Source organism: Dendronephthya gigantea, unplaced genomic scaffold (assembly GCF_004324835.1).
Source record: "Dendronephthya gigantea isolate DGI-Jeju-01 unplaced genomic scaffold, DenGig_1.0 000092F, whole genome shotgun sequence".
Lineage (NCBI taxonomy): Eukaryota > Metazoa > Cnidaria > Anthozoa > Malacalcyonacea > Nephtheidae > Dendronephthya > Dendronephthya gigantea.
The window spans coordinates 857,151-881,197 of NW_021163102.1; the positions used below are offsets into that span (position 1 = coordinate 857,151).

Below are 24,047 nucleotides of genomic sequence, written 5' to 3' on the forward strand. Positions count from 1 at the left end.
GTACTTATTACAAACTAAAATTTTCTTCTTTACAATTTAATTTCCGTTTATCGAAATGCTTACAGACTTTTCCAGACAGACATGCATTGATAGCAATGAATAAATATAATTAATATTTTATGCAAATGAATAAGTCATAGCTAAAAATAATTTCGGCGATGGAGTCAGAAAGGCGACCATTGTTGACGACGCAAGTTTTTGAGTAACCCGCGTGTGCAAAGTATAAACCGGATTTATAAATTAAGACTGATCACATGGACTGGTAACTGGTGGTAACAGCCATGCAAATAGGAGATTACACACAACAACGAGGAGTCATACATGTCGCTCCAGTATGCGCGTTGTACTGTACACAGGCCATGACCATCGATATTGCAAATTTAGTCAACAGTAGCACTCATTGTCAGCATAACTTGCTTTACAATTGACATTTTCGTTTTCTCCCTACAAAGGCTTTTCCCATTAGTGAAATTTTCTATTTTCTTTTTTTTCCTAGAATGGATTCGGAATATCACCGATTAATTTTGTATGTGGAAGAATGATTCGCATTTCCTTATAACTATAACCATGCAATGCTAACCTGAATAAGTTCCATAATTTCCTACTAATATATGACCGAAGCAACATACATGCTCTTCCGTAAATATAGATCACTACTGATTCAAGGAATTGAGTCGGTCATATAGGGAAACCTGGTCCGACTGATCATGCTGGGTCGCCTCGCCCTCAGTTAAGAACCAGACCTTAGGACTGAAGAATATCATATTAATAAACGACGTTTGCGGTCTTTGTGCTGAAAACCTTCAATAGGAAAGATGCTTTGAGTACTTAAAGAGATTTCATATCAGAGACCTGAATCCAATCATGAGTCCATTTTCGGAATTCTGCCGTCTATATTTCATGCTAATCGCCTAATCTCCATGACAAAACACAGCGCGTCCGCGCGTCACATCCTGATCCAAACGTAAACATTCGAAAATCACGTGGGGGAATTATGCATGCCAATCCCAAAATTCAGCGTCGCACAGCCTGACAAGAATTTTGTCCCGATTTATTAACGAACCACTGCTGTTTCGCTTTTGTTGGCTAGAGAGAGTGTAATCGATATCGAAAAAGGCTAAAGGACAGCGAATATATACTCTTGATTTGCGAAGGTAAATACGCAACAATATTTCTGTATCAATACTATTTCGATCGCATAAACTTTTTATCTAATGTATATTGGATATTTGAATATGATTCAAACACCGAAAGCTTAACGGGTTATGATTACAAGGCTACTTCAATAGTTCAATTCTTATTCTTGATTTTACAACTCAATCCACAGTAAACTTCGGTTTAGTGTGGTTCTTACCGTATATTTCAGCTTGATTCGCCATGAACTGGGACATGATTTTGAACCGGTTGTTAGGTAGCTCCGTAGCTTATCGTAGCTATATTGGCGCCGTCTATATTTGGATCAGGTTGAGTTATTCGATCGCATTTTACTTTTAAACTTGTTACATTTTGAGCACTTTGTGTCGAGTATCGAATTGGCTTTCGTCGTTGCCATAATATTACAGTGTATGGCCGATGCCATAATCCATATATTACAGTATAGTCCAATCAAGAAGATTGTGTCACGTTTACAAACATTACTCATCTTTTTAAATTCTGCAAAATTTAATCTTTTTAAATTTCGCAAAATTTAACACCAAGATATATTTCGTAGCTCTTCCGTAGCCCCTTTTTAGCTATCTTTTAGAAAAGGGCGTATTTTGCTTCGGAGTGAAAGAAATACCGCGCATGAAATTACATTTTGTTTCCATTTCATAAATTAATATTATACTTTCGGAACTTTGCCATGAACCGAATGCAATATAGATTGCTTCATTTGAATTGTCTCCCGCTGGTATTACATAAACTTTTTAAAAGCATGGTTCTGAGGTTCTTTAACGTTTAATAGTGTGTAAAAATAGTTTAGACTGCCACCATATTATTTTAATCTCAGCTTTCACCACTCCGATGTAAAACGATCCATATTCGAAAATTTATTCAATTCAATGTTTATTCGAAGTGTAACGAATCTCTTTCAGAACTCTTCAAACTGACACCAGTGTCAAAAGCCTATTTCAATTTTGTCAGCTATTTTAAAAGTATTCTTCTGTTCTCAAACATATTTTCAAGTATACAAACTTTGTAACTTTAAACACTTCATAATGTGCCCTCGCGGTCATGCTGTTCCGACTGACCAGCATTTTATATATCATTAATATTTTGAACATAAATAATTTAGTAACAAATAAAAACTTTTCAGTAGCTTGACCACAATATCGTTCAGGACGGAAATTCTATGTTTTGGCATAAATAACATTAGAGCTTTATTTTCCATAAAATGAAAGACCAAACAAACCAAAGACAGTTGCCAACATTTTATGTTTTGGTTTCCGGTAACTTTATATGCTTTTGTCCTCCCAAGGGCTAGGCAAGTAGGCGTATAATATTTAGCAGTTTTGCTCTTGGTTTAAACGTTTTCCGCATCCCACGTGTTTTTGAATATCTATATATATATTTTAATACAAATCGAATCTTAGTCCTCTTTTTGTATAAAAATGATATCGTTAAACCTTCTTGAGGAAATTCGTTATTTTTATATTTATTATAATCGTTTAAAATTCCGTCAGCCAGCCGTCAGCCCAGAAACATATACGTTCTCTCGTTTCAATTTATGTTTTGCTCAAGACAAAAAAGGCTTTGTTTTGGTTTTGTTTTTATGCAATTCAAAAGAACAATTGCATCTCTTTATCAGAAAAAAATCGCAACATCTATCTTCAAGGTAAAACTATTTTCCAATTGGGTCTGTTTGTTTTTAGTGGAAGGGAAAAATACGGAAAATATCTTTTGATCACTTACTATCATGTTTTATCTAAAGGACACTTGGGCATTTTATAGATAAGGTGAAATTGTTTTCCAAAATAATAAGATTTTCCTCTAATATGGATTTTAAGTGACACCAGCCTTCTGTCTGATAGGCTGAATAAGGAAAACCCTCATTATTATAAATAATTAAGTAGTTGTGACTTGTGTGGCTTTTTAATTTTAAAAATATTTGCTTTTTAACTAAAGTTTGTCAAATTTAGGCACATTTAATAATATATATACTACAATTGTGTGCAAATATATCTAAAATATACTGCAAATATTTTAGTTTCCCCCATATATTATCATTTTTGATAATGTTAAAAACTAATTTATTCAAGGTCCACTTTACAGTTATGCATTATTTAGAAGATTGAAGTATCTGATTTTACCTTTAGTTCAGTTATAACCTTGCTCAAAAGTTTAGCTAAAGTTATAATCTCACCAAAACTACAAAAAGTTGATACTTTCTTGATATTTGGACATATAAGGTATGTTTGTTAGGACAATGATAAATGTTTATTGAGCATTAGGCTAAACTTTTAATGTCCTTGTTAAACCTTTTAATATCACATTGGGTTTGGCTAATGCGTATTTATAGATCAATAGACCTTCAAATGTTATCTGTTTTGTGCAAAAGAAACTGATTTGAAACTGATTTTTATCATACATGACATTGTCGTTTTTTGAAAAGGTGTTTTGACAAAATGATTGAATCTATATAGCATGTCCTGATGCCCTAAAGCATCAAATATAATCAGTATAACTCATCTGGAGAAGCTGCCCAATACTGAAGAAAATATCTGTATACAATGATAAACAAGTGATGATCTGTGCACAATGGAACACCTTTGGGGTCTTGTGACATCCGTTAGAATGAGGATATGCGAAACTATACTTGTGACCATTATCAATTCCTGTTGAAATATTGGCTTGAGCAACAAGCCACATTTCCTTTTTTCTTATCTTTTGCTGCATATATGAAAATAAACATCACAATGGACAATACTGAACTTGAATCTATATTGGTTCTTCAGTGAGTTCTTCCTTGTCAACTAGCATAACAATACCTATGTGGCAACTGGTTTGTACAATATTGCTAAATTTCAATTTTGTTGAAATTTGTTTATTATTGAAAGTATTTCGGAAAAGATTAGATTTTTCATGTTAGCCATTCAGTCCAGTATGCTTTAATTCACATTTTATTTTGACGAAAATTTGCCTTTCGTTCTCAGGACGGTAGATAGACCGCTTAATTTTTTTTGGGGGGTGTATATTCATATATTCATGTTTTTATGTACATTAGGAGATCAGAAAGCTCACAATCTGTCAATCGCATGTCTGGACCTGCAGTTGCTAATAAGAATATGTAGTAATATTTTTTTTCTGTTATAATAATATAATAATCTGCGACCTTCACGGTTGATTTGGAATTGGGTTGGTCGTTTTGTTGGCTTCTGCTGACAACGGTTATTTTCGGCTGTGTGGGTGTTTCTCGCCACTGAAACCCCCGACTTCTCCTGAAGATCTGGCACTGTGTTAGAGTTTAAATGACTATCAATGATGATATTTTGATTACGGAAATTAGTGCATTGAAGATTAACAAATTCTTGAACTGTTTCACCAATAATAACGTATCCTTTGACAATTTGCCAAATTGACTGAGTTTTATTCCATGGTATGGTAGCTGAGTTGTGTTTAAATTCAGTTAGAAAACATTGAAAAATTGAGTCTAAAAGCTGTTTTTGAGGTATTAAGGAGATTGTCTTCCGCATCTGCTGGGTAAAGGGTGGCCACTACTGATACGGTGTCACTTCAACAAGTTTGACTGTAATCTTAATCTATCTTCAGAACCCCTGAACTCTGAGCTATCTGTTCTTACAAAACTGGGCGATGATTTGGTTGCTTCTATTTGCACTGGCCTTAGTTTCTGGTAAGTACATCTCAAGTCTTACATATTTGTATATGTTGAACTCAGAAACCCCGTGCGTGGTTCGTGGATCAACTATTTCATTGTGAAAACATCCTTCATTCGTCTACATTTGGTCAGAGGATATCTAACAAAAAACCCTCTAACAATTGAATCTAGTGGTTTAAAATAATGAATGGAAATAGGAGAATCATAAATGCGAACCAGGCAAATTTCATACGGAAACAAATTTTAATCTGTTGCCTGCTGGAGAAGGCACGAAGCTCTCAGTTTTTAGAGTGTAAATTTCTATAACAATCTATATCTTAACAAATCTTGCTTTAAACTGCGTTTAGTCTTAGTACAAAAAACAACTTTTTAGGGCAGGAAAAAATTCCTAAAATATTCAAAGACGCCGACGACGTTTACTCCTTCCCGGATAATTTTCAAAGATTGCGAGTGGAAACAAACGATGTCCCGTCCGCGAATTACTATTGGCTGAAAGATGACAAAAAGATCACAGGGAAAACTGAGCCAAAATTTCTTCAGTATGACCAACGAATATTGATGCCAGAAACTAAAGACAAGAAATATGCTGGAAAATACCAGTTTGTGATGGTAACAGATGCTGGAACAATCAAAGGAAGAGAAGTCAAAGTTGAATTTACTTGTAAGTACTACCTGCAGAAAATCTTAGCACTTAAATGCTATGCGGCTAAAAATGGTCATCTTTTTTCATGATATTTTCGACCTTGTATAGAACTGCATACTATACGTCACATGTTGAATAATTAATAATAATATCGTTTTAATATGGCCTTTTTTTCTGCAATCCCACTTATGTGTAGGTCAATTGTTTACTATTTATTAACCCATGTCACTGTAAAGATTCAAATAATATAAGATATCTCTCCGGGTGATTCGGTTGTAATTCATCACCCATAGTTGATCATTTCTCCTTTCGTTCACATTCACTCGACGTGCTGTTATAATCATATCATCATATTATTTTGTACGTCAAAGATGCTGGGGAATTTGACCAAACCGTCCCCCCAAACCGGACAGAAGATGTCGTTGTTGGTCAGGCAAATTTTATCAAATGTCCAAAGCATGAACCTGGTTCAAATGTAATCTACAAATGGGGAAAATCGACTGCCATAACTGGAACAAAGTTTTTAGAGATCAAACCAAACTATATAGTTTTGGATGACGGAACATTGTTCTATTCGCATCTTACTGAAGAAAATGCAAATCAATTCAATAAATACGGGTGGGTATGCGGCATGGAGGCAAAAGTTGGTGACAAGAATCAATTCGGTTGGGCTGAGCATGTAATAACAACATTCAAAATAGTTAATAGTAAGTGTGGTTAATGAATTGCTATGTATAACGTTCTTTCTCTTGTGCCACGGTACAATTGTTGTATTTTATATTATAGTGTTTATTTAACAGTTGTAGATTAAACTGAAAAAAAATTAAATCTATCGTAACTTTGTTCGGCAGCAAACAGGACAGAATTTGGGCCAAAGATTGTCACGAGGCTGCCGCAGAACAAACGATTTCAGGAGGGAGACACCATATCAATGAAATGTGCCGCCGCTGGAAGGTATGTGGGTGAATGAAGTGAAATTCTGCTCTGTTTCATTTATTCAAACGCCAATATCGCTGTTATGAAGTAAGAAAGATCAAACACTGTACAGTAAGATACAGTACCTAATAAATGTTGTGTTTTTAGACCAACTCCTTCGTATTCATGGAAGAGAATTGATGTTGAGGGCAAAGAACATGCAATTGTGAATGGCAAAGGTGGCATGAAATTTGAGGACGGTGATGCCAGACTCCTTGTCCTGAATTCTGCAAAAAGAGAGCATTCAGGTCGATATTTCTGCATGGCTTCGATTGGGAACAAAAATGATACTGTCGAGGGTTCTTTAACGTTTGAAGGTATGGTACATTTGTATATAATCGCTACGTACGTACATGGGAAGACTATGTTTATTATCGGTGGGTATATTAATACAGAAAAAAATACTGTTTTTTTCGGGAAAAGCTTCATTGACTCATTTTTTCTAACAGTTGAACCAAAATGGGTTGGTAAGGACATCGAATCTGTGGAGCCGTCAATCTATACCAGTCATTCATGGACATGCAATGCCACGGGGTTCCCGGCGCCGAAATACAAATGGTATAAAAATGGTGATCAAATCCAAAGCAGGTACAATATAGTTTACAATATATACGCAGCTTTAACGAAAATTACCAGTGAGAAATGAAGGTGCAAATTTTAATGTGTTTTCATATCTGAACAACATGGAAGCATTTTGATTCATATAAAAATCCGACGACAATAAGTTCCTGTCAATGTAGTTCTTTAGTCGATTGTTTTAGGGTATTTGAATTTGTAATTATGACTCAATAAAGATACATGCATGGAGTTACAGACTTGGGAACATGATTTGTCATTTGGAGGTGATGAAAACGTAATGAACGTTATCATTATTGTCACTGACCGAACCTTTTTTTATTATTCAGCAAGACGCATGTAATTGATAAAGGGACAATTACTTTTCCAAATTTGACACAAGCTGATACTGCCATGTATCAGTGTGTAGCTGAGAATACCATGGACAATATCTATCAAACTGCATATTTAGATGTTCAAGGTAGGTTCCTCGTTGTCCCTGATACGGATTCGGATTCCTTTTAAGGTAGTTTCAAAACATTATTCCCTCATCAGTTTTTTTCTGTAAAAAGGGATATCTATTTAAAACTGTGAAATTTTATTTGTTAATGTAGCTGAGAAACCTGTCTTCAACATGAACACTGGCAAGACAACACTATTCCTGGGGGCGAAAGGGACGATTAAATGTCATGCTAAAGCTGCTCCTGCTGCTAAAAACACGTGGGAGAAAGATGGAGTCAAGATAAATATATCTTTCTCGCGATATACACTGGTTAACAATGAACATCTTGTCATAGGTATATCATTATTGTAGATATAAGGGTTTACGTTGGTTATAATGGGTACGTTCGTAAGTACACATTCCTCATGTATATGCATAACTGGGCATACGATTCCTCGAGTGGTGACTCAAAAGTTAAGGGCCGGTTGAACTGAAGACTGGATAGCTCTATCCACCAGAAAGTAATTTTTGCAAAAGTGCTTGAAGACAATCTTTAAGAAGTAGCTCCAATTTAATATGTACCAAACAACAACCAATTTTTGACGGCTGAAAAACGAATATCCGGTGGCTATCTAGTCTTCGTACAACCAGCCCCAGCATTGCTTTGGAAAACGGTTTCGTAAATTGTCATTACCTTAACTACTGTACATTTTATTTATAGACCCAGTGAAGAAACAAGATATAGGCAATTATACATGTAAAGCTAAGAATCTTTATGGTGAAGATGTAAAGAAGATCATTGTTCAAGTTGTTGGAGAAGTCACTTTCATCTCGGAACCGAACGATGTCATCGCAAAAAAGGGGGAATCGTTTAAATTGAAATGCGAAGCTGAAGGTACACTAATACTTCTATATAAACAATTATTTCTATTGCTTTTTATGGGAATTGTGTGGCCGGGCCTTGATCCTTCATATCTTGCCTAATCGGTTTCCATGTGTTGACAATACAACCATGGCCAGAAATTGCGGACATGGAATATGCAGATTGCCGTAGCAAATTTGCATATCTGTTCAAATATTATTCGTTTGCAGAACTAAAAATTATATTGCGCATTCTTAAATTTCGCAAAATTAAGGAAAACCATTGCATCTTTGCAATTTGCCCTGGTTGTTTCTTGTAATTCGTGTCATATTAAAGATCCTGAGGTAATATTTTGCTGGTAAAGGTTTATGTTGGCTCTGCATTTTTATTTTATTTCTACGCTATTACGGTTTTCGTTTTATATGGTATTCAACGTGATAAATGACCAAAACTTTGTTTTGAAAATGCAGGACGAATACTGATAAAACATTTTGAAATACTGTCTCAAAATATTAAGATTAACTTTCTCTGCAACGAGCAATTAAGGCAAATTATAATCGACCACCTAAAGCTGTATTTATAGCGTTTAGTACTGTGCACATTACAGTTTACTATAAACTCGCGAAGCTTTATTTTGACACCATATGCAAATTTAGGCGGAAGTAGAATGTTAATTATGTCCGAATTTTCTGGCCATGTTGATTGGATGAGTGTTTTGGTGTTATGGCGGGAACATGTTTTGGATAAGGATTAGTTACTGTATGTAGCATTAAAAATTACATAAGATATCTTCGGGCAAGCAGTATATGATTTCTTCGGGCGAACAGTATATGATTTTTCAAATTGATTCTTTTGCTTTAGCTCGCATTGTTACACTTTTTTTTCCAAACTTTTTTTCCATGCAGGTGACAAAGACAGTTCCTATAGGGCCACAATCAAATACAAGTGGAAGTACAATGATAAAGATATTGAACTCAATGATACCATTGTTTGGTCTGATAACGCTCATTCCTTAGTTTTCCTCAATGCGCAGGTATAAAAAAAGAATATTTGTGAAATATTTTATAAAATCCAGTGGCCCAAATATGGTAGACCCTAACCCTAACCTTGTAGATAATCGAGTTAGATACAACACTAGAAGTTCAGAATTGTCCAGTATTAAAGTGAAATATTGCATTATTCAACCTAGGACAATCTTAATTGTTGTTTGTAGGTTCGTCAGAGTGGAAAGTATACATGTATAGCATATATCGACAAGCCATCTTATGCTGAAAAAAAAAGCTCTGCGAAAGTTGTTATACGAGGTCGGTAAAAGGTGTCCGACAAGTTTATTGTTTCCGCTAATATGAAAGCGGCACTCCGTTCGACCTCCTCACAAACGTTTGGGCCCCTGCGCCTATGAATTAAATTTTAGTCATGCTCTTATATGTATTCTAATAGGTCCGCCTGAGGCACCGAATAAAGTGCAAATCGAAGGAGACTGCAGCAAATTCTCCGCGAAGGTAGCATGGAATATACCGGGCAACAACTATGATCCAATCAAACACTTCATCATAGAGACGGCCACCACTTATGATACGGAGTGGCATAAAAATGAAAGCGACCATATCGATCCAAAGTTGAAAGAAAAAACGATCAAAGGTCTCTCGCCCTGGACCTCTTACCGATTTCGTGTGCTAGCGTTTAATGCAATTGGCCAAAGTGATCCAAGTGAACCTACGGAATTAAAGAACTGCAAAACCCCACAGAAAGGTAATATCTTGAGTCGCTGTTGGGTTATAGAAGCGTCGAAAATATTTTTCATTAGTAAAACGTTGTCGAATACTGCAAATGTTGCATTCTGATCAGCTGCGCAACTCGCTGCAATAAAAATATTTTTCATTGGTAAACGATTGTGGAGTAATATTGCAAATGCTGCATTCTGATTGGCTTCGCAACTCGCTATGGTTTCAAAAATTAGATTACGGGGCTGGGCTCTTAGTGTATATACCTCAGCGATTGTTATTTTCGTGATGTGATTTCACTTTTCTTACATTTAGCACCATTCATTTGTCCTGCGGTTGAAGCTATACCAGGAAAAGCGAACGAATTGACCTTGAAATGGAAGGTACAGTATAAGATGGCAAGCCGTATTGTGTAAGCTGTACACTTCCATATCCCTTGGTGTTTTTCAACTTAATTAACTTCGGGTCTTAATTTTGTACAGGAAATTAAATTAATGGAACGAAACGGTGAATCTTTTCGCTACCTGCTGCAGTATTGGCCAGACGCATCACCTGAAAAACGTCGGAACAAAACTTTCAATCCCGTCCAATTAGAATTTGAAGTTCCTAATGCTGGGTATTATCAACTGTGGAAGTTTCAGATTCAAGGAGTAAACAAAGTCGGCGCTGGACCATACTGTACCGGGCAATCTCGTTCTGGACAAAATGGTAGGTCTATCTTTCCTTAATCTCTTTTTTTTCTATTGTTCTTTGTTCATTCGTCGTTATCCTTCGCATGTCTCTCATTCTGTCTACGATTGCTTTGCCTATAATAAATCTTATGATGTTTGCATGTAAAAAGTTCAAAAGGAAATTCCGAATAAGCAGCAGGAGAAAACTGTAAATTTATTTGAAAAATGAAGCCCAAATATTTCCAGTTTAATTTAACCGTTATCTTGTATGAATCGTATGGTTTATATTTTATATTCCATTCTCAATATGTCTTGTTCATTCAAATGTGTTTTGCGTTAATTGTGGACGTGCAAGGTATTCTTATCATGTTTATGTTCATTACAGCTCCAACAGTTGCTCCTACTAAACTAACTGTGACGGAGTCTGGCGCCACATATATTGTATTGGAGTGGGAAGCAATTTCATTAGAGAGAGGAAGTGTCGATGGTTATCATGTACGTAAAAGCGTAAAGGAAACTGCGTTTTCTAATAGCGTTCGGACTTCTATTCGGTGGCTATATATATTTATATTTATTTTTGAGTTAAAATTATTTTTAATTCTTCCGGAGCCACCGGTATAACTGTGGTCTCGGACGTCTTAATTTACTACCGTTGCATCGAGTACCATGTTATTGTGAGCAAGTATCCGCTTAATATTCCCCCTCGTGTTTATTATATATCTCTGCTAGAGGTGTATCGTTTTTTGACATTTTAGGGTTAACCTTTAGGTTTCGACGTAGCAATACAGTATGCCTCACCATGCTGTTTATTATATTTATAGATCACATACTACGCAGATTCGCAAGATTCGCGGCGATCTATTACCGCAAATGATTGTGATGGAAAGAGTCCTTGTGTGCGCAATGTTAATGGCGGTCAAACGAAAAGTACTCGCCTAGACGGTCTTCTCGCATACACAAAGTATCGAATCTCTATATACGGTTATAACAGCGGGGGCAGAGGCCCAGAAGCCAGTACATCTTACAAAACAGACCCAGACTTGCCAGGTATCCCGGAAGTCACAGTTAAAGCGTATGGGAGATATATCATAGTTAGTTGGAAGGAACCTGCACAGCCCAATGGCGAGATTACTGGATATGAAGTAGAAATTGATAAGGACGCTGAACCCAAGGTCGTAACTCTTGGTCCGACTTCTAAGGAGCACACGTTCGGTGGATTGGAACCAAACAAAAGTTATGTTGTATCTGTCCGAGCAAAGACTGCCGCTGGATTTGGGCTGAAAAAAAAATACAATGTTCAAACCAAGTTACCTATTCGTAAGTTCGTTTTTTATGTAAAGTTTAGTAGATGATCAATGATTCTCTGGTTTCGTCAAACGAGTATTTTGATAGAACTTTTACTGAAACTGAGCTTAAAATGATGGTGAAGATATTAATAGAATTTATAAATGCTCTCTCTGCGGCAACATTTTAAGATAGTAAATATCTTAATCCTTAATCTGTTAAATACTTAATCTGTTGTAATGAGTATAATCCATTCTAATTTCTCAATATTGGAATCTAATTTTAGTTCCTGGCAAACCTAAGAATCCTATAGTAAAGGGCATTGGCGAAGATGGAGTAAACGTGATATTCCGAGGAGGTGAATCAGGAGGATTCCCAGAAAAATTTATTGTTCGCTACCGTATTAAAGGTCAGATAATAGAATTCAATCGTTTGTCAATCGTAAATATAGCAAATGAAAGTTTAATTTGAAGGCTAAATTACCTAGCCCACGGACTAAAACATATTTTAGTCTGGCAAAGTATTCATTTTAGCACGCAAATAAAAGAATTTATTATAAACCATGCATGCGTTGGTGCCACAGTTACAAAATCAGTATATAGTTTATATTCGGTCCTTGAAGGACATTGGCGGCGAATATACAGTTCAAAGTCACTGTACAATAAAGAAGGCGCGGTCTTACTGAATGCCTCACCATATCAGTACATTCTTCAACGTCCAATCTCATAATTTTAGATGGAGGTGATTGGAATAAAACAGAACCTGTTCCATTGTACGGGCCAAACAGCAAACCCTATGTGGAGATTTTCGGGCTAGATAATGATAAGGAATATGAAATAACGACGATCGCTGTTAACGAAAAAGGTCCAAGTGAAACGAGCGATATTGTAACTGTGAAACCAGGACAGAATGAAACTCGTGAGGAGGGTGAAACTCGTAAGTAACATGAAGACACTATACACTTAATGTATGATCCCGAGGGAAATAGTGAATTTTGTTTTTCCAAGCGTCTGAATGTTTGATGCATTGAGACTCGAGGGAAAACAAAACTCACTATTTCCCGAGGTAGTGTACATTAAGTGCTTTGTTATATAGGAACCGCAAAGCATAAATGTTACACAACAATTTCATGTAAAAAACACTTTACTTTGTTATGACAATATGCGGGCAACAATTTTTCACTTGTTTCCCTGGCCGGAAACATTGCATTCATTTAAAGTCACGTGACTACGAATGAACCAACACAACACAACACAACACAACACAAATATAACAAATATAACAATGTTTGTTATATTGTAACAATGTTTGTTATATTGCTCAAAAAACTTATTTAAGAATTATTTAAATAATAGATAGATATCACTATAGGCTCGGTTCAAATTAACTTTAAATTTGTTGTTTTTCTAGAAATAGCTCAAAGCAGTCCAATTTACAAACGTTCATGGTTCGTGGCGATGGTGGTTATTGTCTGTCTACTCCTCATCTTGCTTCTCATTGCTTTACTCATCACAAGAAAGAGAGGCGAGAGGTATCCTGGTAAGCATCAGAAAATCTCGATTCTCCTAACCTTACTTTAAAACAAAAATATAATGCGATTTTTTCAAATTGTATCATTTGATTAAAACATATGCGTATTTTTTTCAAAGTTGGTAAACGTGAGAAAAAGAGAGCTGGAATTCTGGACGTTGGCGAAGAACCAGATTACAACATGTATCCGATGAAACCAGCAAGGTTGGCTGCAGCATTTTGAACGCTTGCGTTTATTTTATTGCCTAGAGTTGAAATGTTTATAGAAATTTAGATTATACCCCTATATAACAGATAAAATAACCAGTATGCTTAGGGCCATGGGACAGGGGGGTGAGTGGTGGCGTCTGGAGGGTCACCCTCCAAACAAATGCGTGCGGGGTCCGGAATTTAGGGGGGCCGGGTCAAAAATTTGAGAACATGCACGATTTTGCTATACTCAGCCTTGTATTTGCTAGAAAATCAACATGAAGTAATGATATCATTATTTTCACGTTTTTATAACAAAAATAAAAATTATGTAACCGTATGACGAAGAACAAATAAAATTGGGTTGATTTTGGGTTCCTAACACTAGCGGCTACTTTCTTGTTACGTCTGCGTCGTAGATTTGTTGCATCTTTACTCGCTATAATACCACGTGTACTACCACTGTTGTTTAAGATCTAATTTCCCTCCCATTTTAGACCAAACGGTAATGGTATAAGTAGGCAAGACAGTGGAGTCTCCGATCCAAACCGTGATCCAGATCGTGACAGCTTAGACGATTACGGAGAAGATCGCTTTGATGAAGACGCGGCTTCTTTGATTGGCGCATATAATGATGACAGAAGACACAACAAGGCTGTTGATGAACCGGAATTTGTATAGCTGACTTTGGTAAAGAAAAGTTGAGTGATGGTTTCATTTACTCAAGTTATGGTCAAGGACTGTGGAAGATGTTTACGGCTAAATGGACGCCAAAAGAGGGCGTTTTTAACTGTACAGAATACCTTTAGTGAAAACAGCGCCATTGCAAATGTGAATTAAGGAAGCTTTTAAGGCTTGCTCGAGGATTTTTTCACACTAAATAGTGGATACTGGACATAATTCTTTACTATATACATTTTTATAAAAACAAAGTAGCTGAAATTTTTTAGATGATTTTTTTTATTTCAACTCCTACTCCTAAGCAATGTCTCTCAATGTGACAGTAAATTTTGCGTAATGTAATATTCGTGACCTGCAGGGGCTGGTTGTATAAAACTTTTTAACTACATTTTGCATAGTTAAATCCTAGTTAACTCTGAAATACACGACTCTGATTGGCCAATTCTGTCCTTAACTACAGTTAAAAGTTAACTAGTCTTATACAACTGGCCCCAGGCTGAAGCTTTGCCGGAAATTCGTTCCCATCAAGCTATACGTTGGTATAAAGGCGATGTTACACGTTCCTTTTTCATGGACTTGCAATACAACATCTACTACTTTTGAGAGATGTAAATTTGGCAAAACTTTTGTGTTTATCACACTCCATGGTCGTTCCTTAAACTTACATTTTGAAGACTCTTCACTAATTTGTAAGAAAAATTGCACCGTGTAACATGGCCTTAACAGACCACATGCCACCTTCGCTAATATACGAAATATCGTGTTACGAGTTAAAGTGTTGTAGTGAACATAAAACATTCCATTATACATTATAGTAATTTAAAGACATTTTGGTAAAAGTTGTTTTGCCAAAATATTCTGGTTAATGCAGGATACATATACTTCCATGCAGCTAGTGACCTTGGTTTATTTAAGCTAATCTATATGATTCTAAGGCTAATTATAATTAGTCTGTATATTGACGTATATAAGCTTGTAATGTTTATAGTTCCATGAAAACTGGATGATCAATCGAACAGAATGTTCAAAGAAACTGTAGAAATTCTTATGGGTATTTATGATAAATAAAGATGAGAAACCTGTAGATTAACCCTGCCCAGAACTTCAAATAATTTTCTTATATATTGTAAGAAGTATTGATTTGCGAAATGTTCCACAACTGTGCGTGTATTTTTTGCCAAGGGTTAGCTTTATGGCAGCCTGGTAGTGCTTTTTAGAGGATATAGTCAGGATACCATCATACCCACATGTACGCGTTGCGTATATATTTTTTAAAAAGCTTGGTAGTGGTGGTACGACTGTGGAAGGAGTGCAGTTTAGCCGCACGTTTTTTAAAGAACTTTCATTTTTATTAAAGAATGGTTCGTTAGATACGTTTTTACGCGAATATGAGTTCATTCGCGGGGAAATTGAAGGAATATTCCCATTTCTCTGTCGATTGTTTTGACAGGAACAGTTTGGTTTGTGATTTCGGATTGAAATTTGTTCAAGGTCTACTTTACAGTTATGCATTATTTAGAAGATTGAAGAATCTGATTTTACCTTTAGTTCAGTTATAACCTTGCTCAAAAGTTTGACTTAAGTTATAATCTCACCAAAACTACAAAAAGTTAATAGTTGAAAGTTAAACTCTTCTTGATATTTGGACATATAAGGTATGTTTGTTAGGACAATGATAAATGTTCTTTTAGCATTAGGCTAAATTTATTGACCTTTTAATATCACATTGGGTTTGGCTAATACGTATTTGTAGATCAATAGACCTTCAAATCATTATCTGTTTAGTGCAAAAGAAACTGATTTTGAAACTGATTTTTATCGTATATGACACTGTCGTTTATAGCATGTCCTAATGCCCTAAGCATAAAATATCATCAGTACAACCTATCTGGAGAAGCTGCCCAATACTGAAGAAACTATCTGTATACAATAATCAACAAGCGATGATCTGTGCACAATGGAACACATTTGGGGTCTTGTATAATCAGTTCAAATGAAATGAGGATATGCAAAACTATACTTGTGACCATTATTAATTCCTGATAAGATATTGGCTTGAGCAACAAGCTATTTCCTTTTTTCTATTCTTTTGCTGCATATATGAAAATAAACATCACAATGGACAATACTGAACTTGAATCTATATTGGTTCTTCAGTGAGTTCTTCCTTGTCAACTAGCATAACAATACCTATGTGACAACTGGTTTGTACAATATTGCTAAATTTCAATTTTGTTGAAATTTGTCTATTATTGAAAGTATTTCGGAAAAGATGTAGATGTTAGCCGTTCAGTACTACTATGCTTTAATTCACATTTTATTTTGACGAAAATTTGCCTTTCGTTCTCAGGACCGTAGCTAGACGGCTTAATTTTTTTTGAGGGGGTGTATATTCATATATTCATGTTTATATGTAGGAGCAATACAGTCAAAAGAGATCAGGAAGCTCTCAATCTGTCAATCGTATGTCTGGACCTGCAGTTTCTAATAAGAATATGTAGTAATATTTTTGTTCTGTCATAATAATATAATAATAAGCTGTGCAGTGTGCCCTTCACGGTTATTTTGGGTTGGTCGTTTCGTTGCATGGCTTCTGCTGACAACGATGATTTTCAGCTGTGTGGGTGTTTTTTGCCGCCACTCCCCGACTTGTCCCGAGGATCTGGTAATGAGTTAATGTGACTATCAATGATGATATTTTGATTACGGAAATTAGTGCATTGCCATTGAAGCTTATCAAATTCTTGAACTCTTTTGGCAATAATAACGAGTTTTCTTCCATGGTATGGTAGCTGACATGCGTTTGAATTCCGTTAGAAAACATTGAAAAATCGAATCTAAAAGCTGTTTTTGAGGTACTAAGGAAATTTTCTTCCGCATCTTCAGGGTAAAGGGTGGCCACTACTGATACGGTGTCACTTCAACAAGTTTGACTGTACTCTTAAATCTATCTTCAGAACCCCTGAACTCTGAGTGATCTGTTCTTACAAAACTGGACGATGATTTGGTTGCTTCTGTTTGCACTGGCCTTAGTTTCTGGTAAGTACATCTCAAATCTTACATATTCGTATATATGTTGAGCTCAGAAACCCCGTGGTTCGTGGATCAACTATTTCACTGTGAGAACATCCTTCATTCGTCTACATTTGGTCAGAGGATATCTAACAAAATACCCTCTAACAATTGAATCTAGTGGTTTAAAATAATGAATGGAAATAGGAGAATCATAAAATGCATTTAAATTTCATACGGAAACAATTAATCTGTTGCCTGTTGGAGAAGGCACGAAGCTCTCAGTTTTTAGAGTGTAAATTTATTTATAAATCTATAACAATCTATATATTACAAATCTTGCTTTAAACTGCGTTTAGTCAACTTAGTAGAAAAAACAACTTTTTAGGGCAGGAAAAAATTCCTAAGATACTCGAAGACGCCGACGACGTGTACACCTTCCCGGATAATTTTCAAAGATTGGTAGTGAAAACAAACGATGTTCCGTGCACGAGTTACTATTGGCTAAAAGATGACAAAAAGATCACAGGGAAAACTGAGCCAAAATTTCTTCAGTATGACCAACAAATACTGATGCCAGAAACTAAAGACAAGAAATATGCTGGAAAATACCAGTTTGTGATGGTAACAGATGCTGGAACAATCAAAGGAAGAGAAGTCAAAGTTGAATTTACTTGTAAGTACAACCTGCAGAAAATCTTAGCACTTAAATGCTATGCGGCTAAAATGGTCATCTTTTTTCATGATATTTTCGACCTTGTATATAGAACTGCATACTATACGTCACATGTTGAATAATTGATAATAATATCGTTTTAATATGTCCTTTTTTTCTGCAATCCCACTTATGTGTAGGTCAATTGTTTACTATATATTAACTCATGTCACTGTAAAGATTCAAATAATATAAGATATTCTTCCGGGTGATTCAGTTGTAATTCACCACCCATAGTTGATCATTTCTCCTTTCGTTCACATTCACTCGACGTGCCATTAATCATACCTTCATATTATTTTGTACCTCAAAGATGCTGGGGAATTTGACCTAACCGTCCCCTCAAACCGGACAGAAGATGTCGTTGTTGGTCAGGCAAATTTTATCAAATGTCCAAAGCATGAACCTGGTTCAAATGTAAACTACAAATGGGGAAAATCGACTGCGATAACTGGAACAAAGTTTCTAGAGATCAAACCAAACTATATAGTTTTGGATGACGGAACATTGTTCTATTCGCATCTTACTAAAGAAAATGCAGATCAATTTAATAAATATGGGTGGGTATGCGGCATGGAGGCAAGAGTTGGTGAAAAGAATCAATTCGGTTGGGCTGAGCATGTAATAACAACATTCAAAATAGTTAAGAGTAAGTGTGGTTATTGAATTGCTATGTATAACGTTCTTTCTCTTTATATTATAGTGTTTATTTAACAGTTGTAGATTCAACTAAACTAAAAAAATTAAATCTGTTGTAACTTCTTTCGGCAGCAAACATGACAGCATTTGGGCCAAAGATTGTCACGAGGCTGCCGCAGAACAAACGATTTCAGGAGGGAGACACCATATCAATGAAATGTGCCGCCGCTGGAAGGTATGTGGGTGCATGGAGTGAAATTCTGCTCTGTTTCATTTATTCAAACGGCAATATCGCTGTTATCAAGTAAGGTCAAATACTGTGCAGTAAGATACAGTACCTAATAAATGTTGTGTTTTTAGACCAACTCCTTCGTATTCATGGAAGAGAATTGATGTTGAGGGCAAAGAACATGCAATTGTGAATGGCAAAGGTGGCATGAAAGTTGAGGACGGTGATGCCAGACTCCTTGTCCTGAATTCTGCAAAAAGAGAGCATTCAGGTCGATATTTCTGCACGGCTTCGATTGGGAACAAAAATGATACTGTCGAGGGTTCTTTAACGTTTGAAGGTATGGTACATTTGTATATAATCGCTACGTACGTACATGGGAAGACTATGTTTATGATCGGTGGGTATATTGATACAGAAAAAAAATACTGTACTTTGCGGGAAAAAGCTTCATTGACTCATTTTTTCTAACAGTTGAACCAAAATGGGTTGGTAAGGACATCGAATCTGTGGAGCCGTCAATCTATACCAGTCATTCATGGACATGCAATGCCACGGGGTTCCCGCCGCCGAAATACAAATGGTATGAAAATGGTGATCAAATCCAAAGCAGGTACAATATAGTTTACAATGTATACGCAGCTTTCACGAAAATTACCAGTGTGAAACAACATGGAAGCATTTTGATTCATATAAAAATTCGGCGACAATAAGTTCCTGTCAATGTAGTTCTTTAGTCGATTGTTTTAGGGTATTTGAATTTGTAATTATGACTCTGTAGCCAATAAAGATACATGCATGGAGTTACAGACTTGGGGACATAATTTGTCATTTGGAGGTGATGAAAACGTAATGAACGTTATCATTATTCAACCGTCACTGACAGAACCTTTTTTTTATTATTCAGCAAGACGCATGTAATTGATAAAGGGACAATTACTTTTCCAAATTTGACACAAGCTGATACTGCCATGTATCAGTGTGTAGCTGAGAATACCATGGACAATATCTATCAAACTGCATATTTAGATGTTCAAGGTAGGTTCCTGGTCGTCCCTGATACGGATTCCTTCTAAGGTAGTTTCAAAACATTATTCCCTGATCAGATTTTTTCAGTAAAAAGGGATCTCTATTTAAAACTGTGAAATTTTATTTGTTAATGTAGCTGAGAAACCTGTCTTTAATATGAACACTGGCCAGACAACACTATTCCTGGGGGCGAAAGGGACGATTAAATGTCATGCTAAAGCTGCTCCTGCTGCTAAAAACACGTGGGAGAAAGATGGAGTCAAGATAGATTTCTCTTTGTCGCGGTATACAATGGTTAACAATGAACATCTTGTCATAGGTATATCATTATTGTAGATATAAGGGTTTGCGTTGGTTATAATGGGTACGTTCGTAAGTACACATTCCTCATGTATATGCATAACTGGGCATACGATTCCTCGAGTGCATGGTGACTCGAAATTAAGGGCCAGTTGAACTGAAGATTGGATAACTCTATCCACCGGAAAGTAATTTTTGCAAAAGTGCTTGAAGACAATCTTTAAGAAGTAGCTCCAATTTAATATGTACCAAACAACAACCAATTTTTGACGGCTGAAAAACGAGCATCCGGTGGCTATCTAGTCTTCGTACAACCAGTCCCAGCATTGCTTTGCAAAACGGTTTTCATTACCTTAACTACTGGATATTTTATTTATAGACCCGGTGAGCAAACAGGATATAGGCAATTATACATGTAAAGCTAAGAATCTTTATGGTGAAGATATAAAGAAGATCATTGTTCAAGTTGTTGGAGAAGTCACTTTCATCTCGGAACCGAACGATGTCATCGCAAAAAAGGGGGAATCGTTTAAATTGAAATGCGAAGCTGAAGGTACACTAGTACTTCTATATAAATAATTATTTCCATTACTTTTTTGTTTGTGGCCGGGCCCTGATCCTTCATATCTTGCCTAATCGGTTTCCATGTGTTGACAATTCGACTTGATTGGATGAGTGTTTTGGTGTTTTCGCGGGAACATGTTTTGGATAAGGATTAGTCACTGTATGTAGCATTAAGAATTAGATATCTTCGGGCAAGCAGTATATGATTTCTTCGGGCGAACAGTATATGATTTTTCAAATTGATTCTTTTGCTTTAGCTCGCATTTTTACACTTTTTTTTCCAAACTTTTTTTCCATGCAGGTGACAAAGACAGTTCCTTTAGGGCCACAATCAAATACAAGTGGAAGTACAATGATAAAGATATTGAACTCAATGATACCATTGTTTGGTCTGATAACGCTCATTCCTTAGTTTTCCTCAATGCGCAGGTATAAAAACAGAATATTTGTGAAATATTTTATAAAATTCAATGGCCCAAATATGGTAGACCCTAACCCTAACCCTAACCTTGTAGATAATTGAGTTAGATACAATACTAGAAAATCAGAATTGTCCAGTATTAAAGTGAAATATTGCATTATTCAACCTAGGACAATCTTAATTGTTGTTTGCAGGTTCGTCAGAGTGGAACGTATACATGTATTGCATACATCGACAAGCCATCTTATGCTGAAAAAAGAAGCTCTGCGAAAGTTGTTATACGAGGTCAGTAAAGATGTCCGACAAGTTTATTGTCTCCGTTAATATGAAAGCGGCACTCCGTTCGACGTTTGGGCCCCTGCGCCTATGAATTAAATTTTAGTCAGCTCTTATATGTATTCTAATAGGTCCGCCTGAGGCACCGAATAAAGTGCAAATCGAAGGAGACTGCAGCAAATTCTCCGCGAAGGTAACATGGAATATACCGGGCAACAACTATGATCCAATCAAACACTTCATCATAGAGACGGCCACCACTTATGATACGGAGTGGCATAAAAATGAAAGCGACCATATCGATCCAAAGTTAAAAGAAAAAACGATCAAAGGTCTCTCGCCCTGGACCTCTTACCGATTTCGTGTGCTAGCGTTTAATGCAATTGGCCAAAGTGATCCAAGTGAACCTACGGAATTTAAGAACTGCAAAACTCCACAGAAAGGTAATATCTTAATTCGTTGTTGGGTTATAGAAGCGTCGAAAATATTTTTCATTAGTAAAACGTTGTCGAATACTGCAAATGTTGCATTTTGATCAGCTGCGCAACTCGCTGTGGAGTAATTTTGCAAATGCTGCATTCTGATTGCATGCGAAACTCGCTATAGTTTCAAAAATTAGATTACGGGGCTGAGCTCTTAGTGTGTATATAACTCAGCGATTGTTATTTTTGTGATGTGATTTCACTTTTCTTACATTTAGCACCATTCATTTGTCCTGCGGTTGAAGCTATATCAGGAAAAGCGAACGAATTGACCTTGAAATGGAAGGTACAGTATAAGATGGCAAGCCGTACTGTGTATACACTTCCATATCTCTCGGTGCATGTTTTTATAATTAACTTCGGCTCTTATTTTTCTACAGGAAATTAAATTAATTGATCGAAACGGTGAATCTTTTCACTACCTGCTGCATTATTGGCCAGACGCATCACCTGAAAAACGTCGGAACAAAACTTTCAATCCCTTCCAATTAGAATTTGAAGTTCCTAATGCTGGGTATTATCAACTGTGGAAGTTTCAGATTCAAGGAGTAAACAAAGTCGGCGCTGGACCATACTGTACCGGGCAATCTCGTTCTGGACAAAATGGTAGGTCTATCTTTCCTTAATCTTTTTTTTTCTATTGTTCTTTGTTCCTTCGTCGTTATCCTTCGCATGTCTCTCATTCTGTCTACGATTGCTTTGCCTATAATAAATCTTATGATGTTTGCATATAAAAAGTTCAAAAGGAAATCCTGAATAAGCAGCAGGAGAAAACTGTAGATTTATTTGAAAAATGAAGTCCAAATATTTGCAGTTTCATTTAACCGTTCTCTTGTATGAATCGTATGGTTTATATTTTATATTCCATTCTCAATCATTCATTGAAATGTGTTTTGTGTTAATTGTGGACGTGCAAGGTATTCTTATCATGTTTATGTTCATTATAGCTCCAACAGTTGCTCCTACTAAACTAACTGTGACGGAGTCTGGCGCCACATATATTGTATTGGAGTGGGAAGCAATTTCATTAGAGAGAGGAAGTGTCGATGGTTATCATGTACGTAAAAGCGTAAAGGAAACAGCGTTTTCTAATAGCGTTCGGACTTCTATTTGGCGGCTATATATTTATATTTATTTTTGAGTTTTAATTATTTTTAATACGTCCGGAGCCACCGGTATAACTGTGGTCTGGGACGTCTTTTAAAGTAATTTACTACCGTTGGATCGAATATCCTGTTATTTTGAGCAAGTATCAGCTTAATATTCCGCCTCGTGTTTAGGATCTCTGCTATAAAAGTGTATCGTTTTTTGACATTTTAGGGTTAACCATTAGGTTTGGACGTAACAATACAGTATGCCTCACCATGCTGTTTATTATATTTATAGATCACATACTACACAGACTCGGAAGCCTCAGATTCGCTGCGATCTATTACCGCAAATAATTGCGATCGAAAGAGTCCTTGTGTGCGCAATGTTATTGGCGGTGAAGCGAAAATTACTCGCCTAGACGGTCTTCTCGCGTACACAAAGTATCGAATCTCTATATACGGTTATAACAGCGGAGGCAGAGGCCCAGAAGCCAGTACATCTTACAAAACAGACCTAGACTTGCCAGGTATCCCGGAAGTCACAGTTAAAGCATATGCGAGATTTATCAGAGTTAGTTGGAAGGAAACTGCACAGCCCAATGGCGAGATTACTGGATATGAGGTAGAAATTGATAAGGACACTGAACCCAAGGTCGTAACTCTTGGTCCGACTTCTGAGGAGCACACGTTCGGTGGATTGGAACCAACCAAAAGTTATGTTGTATCTGTCCGAGCAAAGACTGCCGCTGGATTTAGGCTGAAAAAAAGATACCATGTTCAAACCAAGTTACCTATACGTAAGTTCGTTTTTTTAGGTAAAGTATAGTAGATGATCAATAATGATTCTCTGGTGTCGTCAAACGAGCATGTTGATAGAACTTTTACCAAAAGCTTAAAATGATGGTGAAGATATAGAT

At 36.3% G+C, this 24,047-nt stretch overlaps 1 protein-coding gene and 3 long non-coding RNA genes across 4 annotated transcripts; all 4 read left to right on the forward strand.

Moving 5' to 3' along the window:
• The first annotated feature begins 1,024 nt into the window (after positions 1 to 1,024).
• On the forward strand, positions 1,025 to 15,384 carry LOC114533517 (fibronectin type III domain-containing protein-like). Its single transcript, XM_028555048.1, has 22 exons — positions 1,025 to 1,154; positions 4,750 to 4,831; positions 5,190 to 5,477; positions 5,831 to 6,166; positions 6,311 to 6,413; positions 6,543 to 6,751; positions 6,884 to 7,022; positions 7,340 to 7,470; positions 7,604 to 7,786; positions 8,153 to 8,326; positions 9,199 to 9,326; positions 9,507 to 9,597; positions 9,734 to 10,045; positions 10,333 to 10,400; positions 10,500 to 10,725; positions 11,074 to 11,183; positions 11,510 to 12,005; positions 12,259 to 12,381; positions 12,708 to 12,908; positions 13,383 to 13,511; positions 13,622 to 13,706; positions 14,189 to 15,384. The coding sequence occupies exons 2-22, from the start codon at positions 4,792 to 4,794 to the stop codon at positions 14,370 to 14,372; spliced, it is 3,756 nt and encodes a 1,251-aa protein (XP_028410849.1). The 5' UTR covers positions 1,025 to 1,154; positions 4,750 to 4,791; the 3' UTR covers positions 14,373 to 15,384.
• A 4,171-nt stretch (positions 15,385 to 19,555) lies between these two features.
• Positions 19,556 to 20,148, forward strand: LOC114533519. The gene is made up of 3 exons (XR_003688069.1): positions 19,556 to 19,580; positions 19,875 to 20,005; positions 20,133 to 20,148. It is a non-coding gene; the product is annotated as an uncharacterized LOC114533519 (long non-coding RNA).
• A 547-nt stretch (positions 20,149 to 20,695) lies between these two features.
• LOC114533518 lies at positions 20,696 to 21,500 on the forward strand. Its single transcript, XR_003688068.1, has 3 exons — positions 20,696 to 20,849; positions 21,162 to 21,289; positions 21,476 to 21,500. It is a non-coding gene; the product is annotated as an uncharacterized LOC114533518 (long non-coding RNA).
• A 238-nt stretch (positions 21,501 to 21,738) lies between these two features.
• LOC114533520 lies at positions 21,739 to 22,440 on the forward strand. Its single transcript, XR_003688070.1, has 3 exons — positions 21,739 to 22,000; positions 22,258 to 22,325; positions 22,420 to 22,440. It is a non-coding gene; the product is annotated as an uncharacterized LOC114533520 (long non-coding RNA).
• Positions 22,441 to 24,047: the final 1,607 nt, after the last annotated feature.

Bases quoted from the DNA above. Each gene is read 5' to 3' on its own strand.
- LOC114533517 (XM_028555048.1), top strand. From the start codon at position 4,792: ATGATTTGGTTGCTTCTATTTGCACTGGCCTTAGTTTCTG. The intron at 7,023-7,339 runs GTACAATATAGT...TTTATTATTCAG, and splicing joins GGTGATCAAATCCAAAGCAG to CAAGACGCATGTAATTGATA. The intron at 8,327-9,198 runs GTACACTAATAC...TTTTCCATGCAG, and splicing joins ATTGAAATGCGAAGCTGAAG to GTGACAAAGACAGTTCCTAT.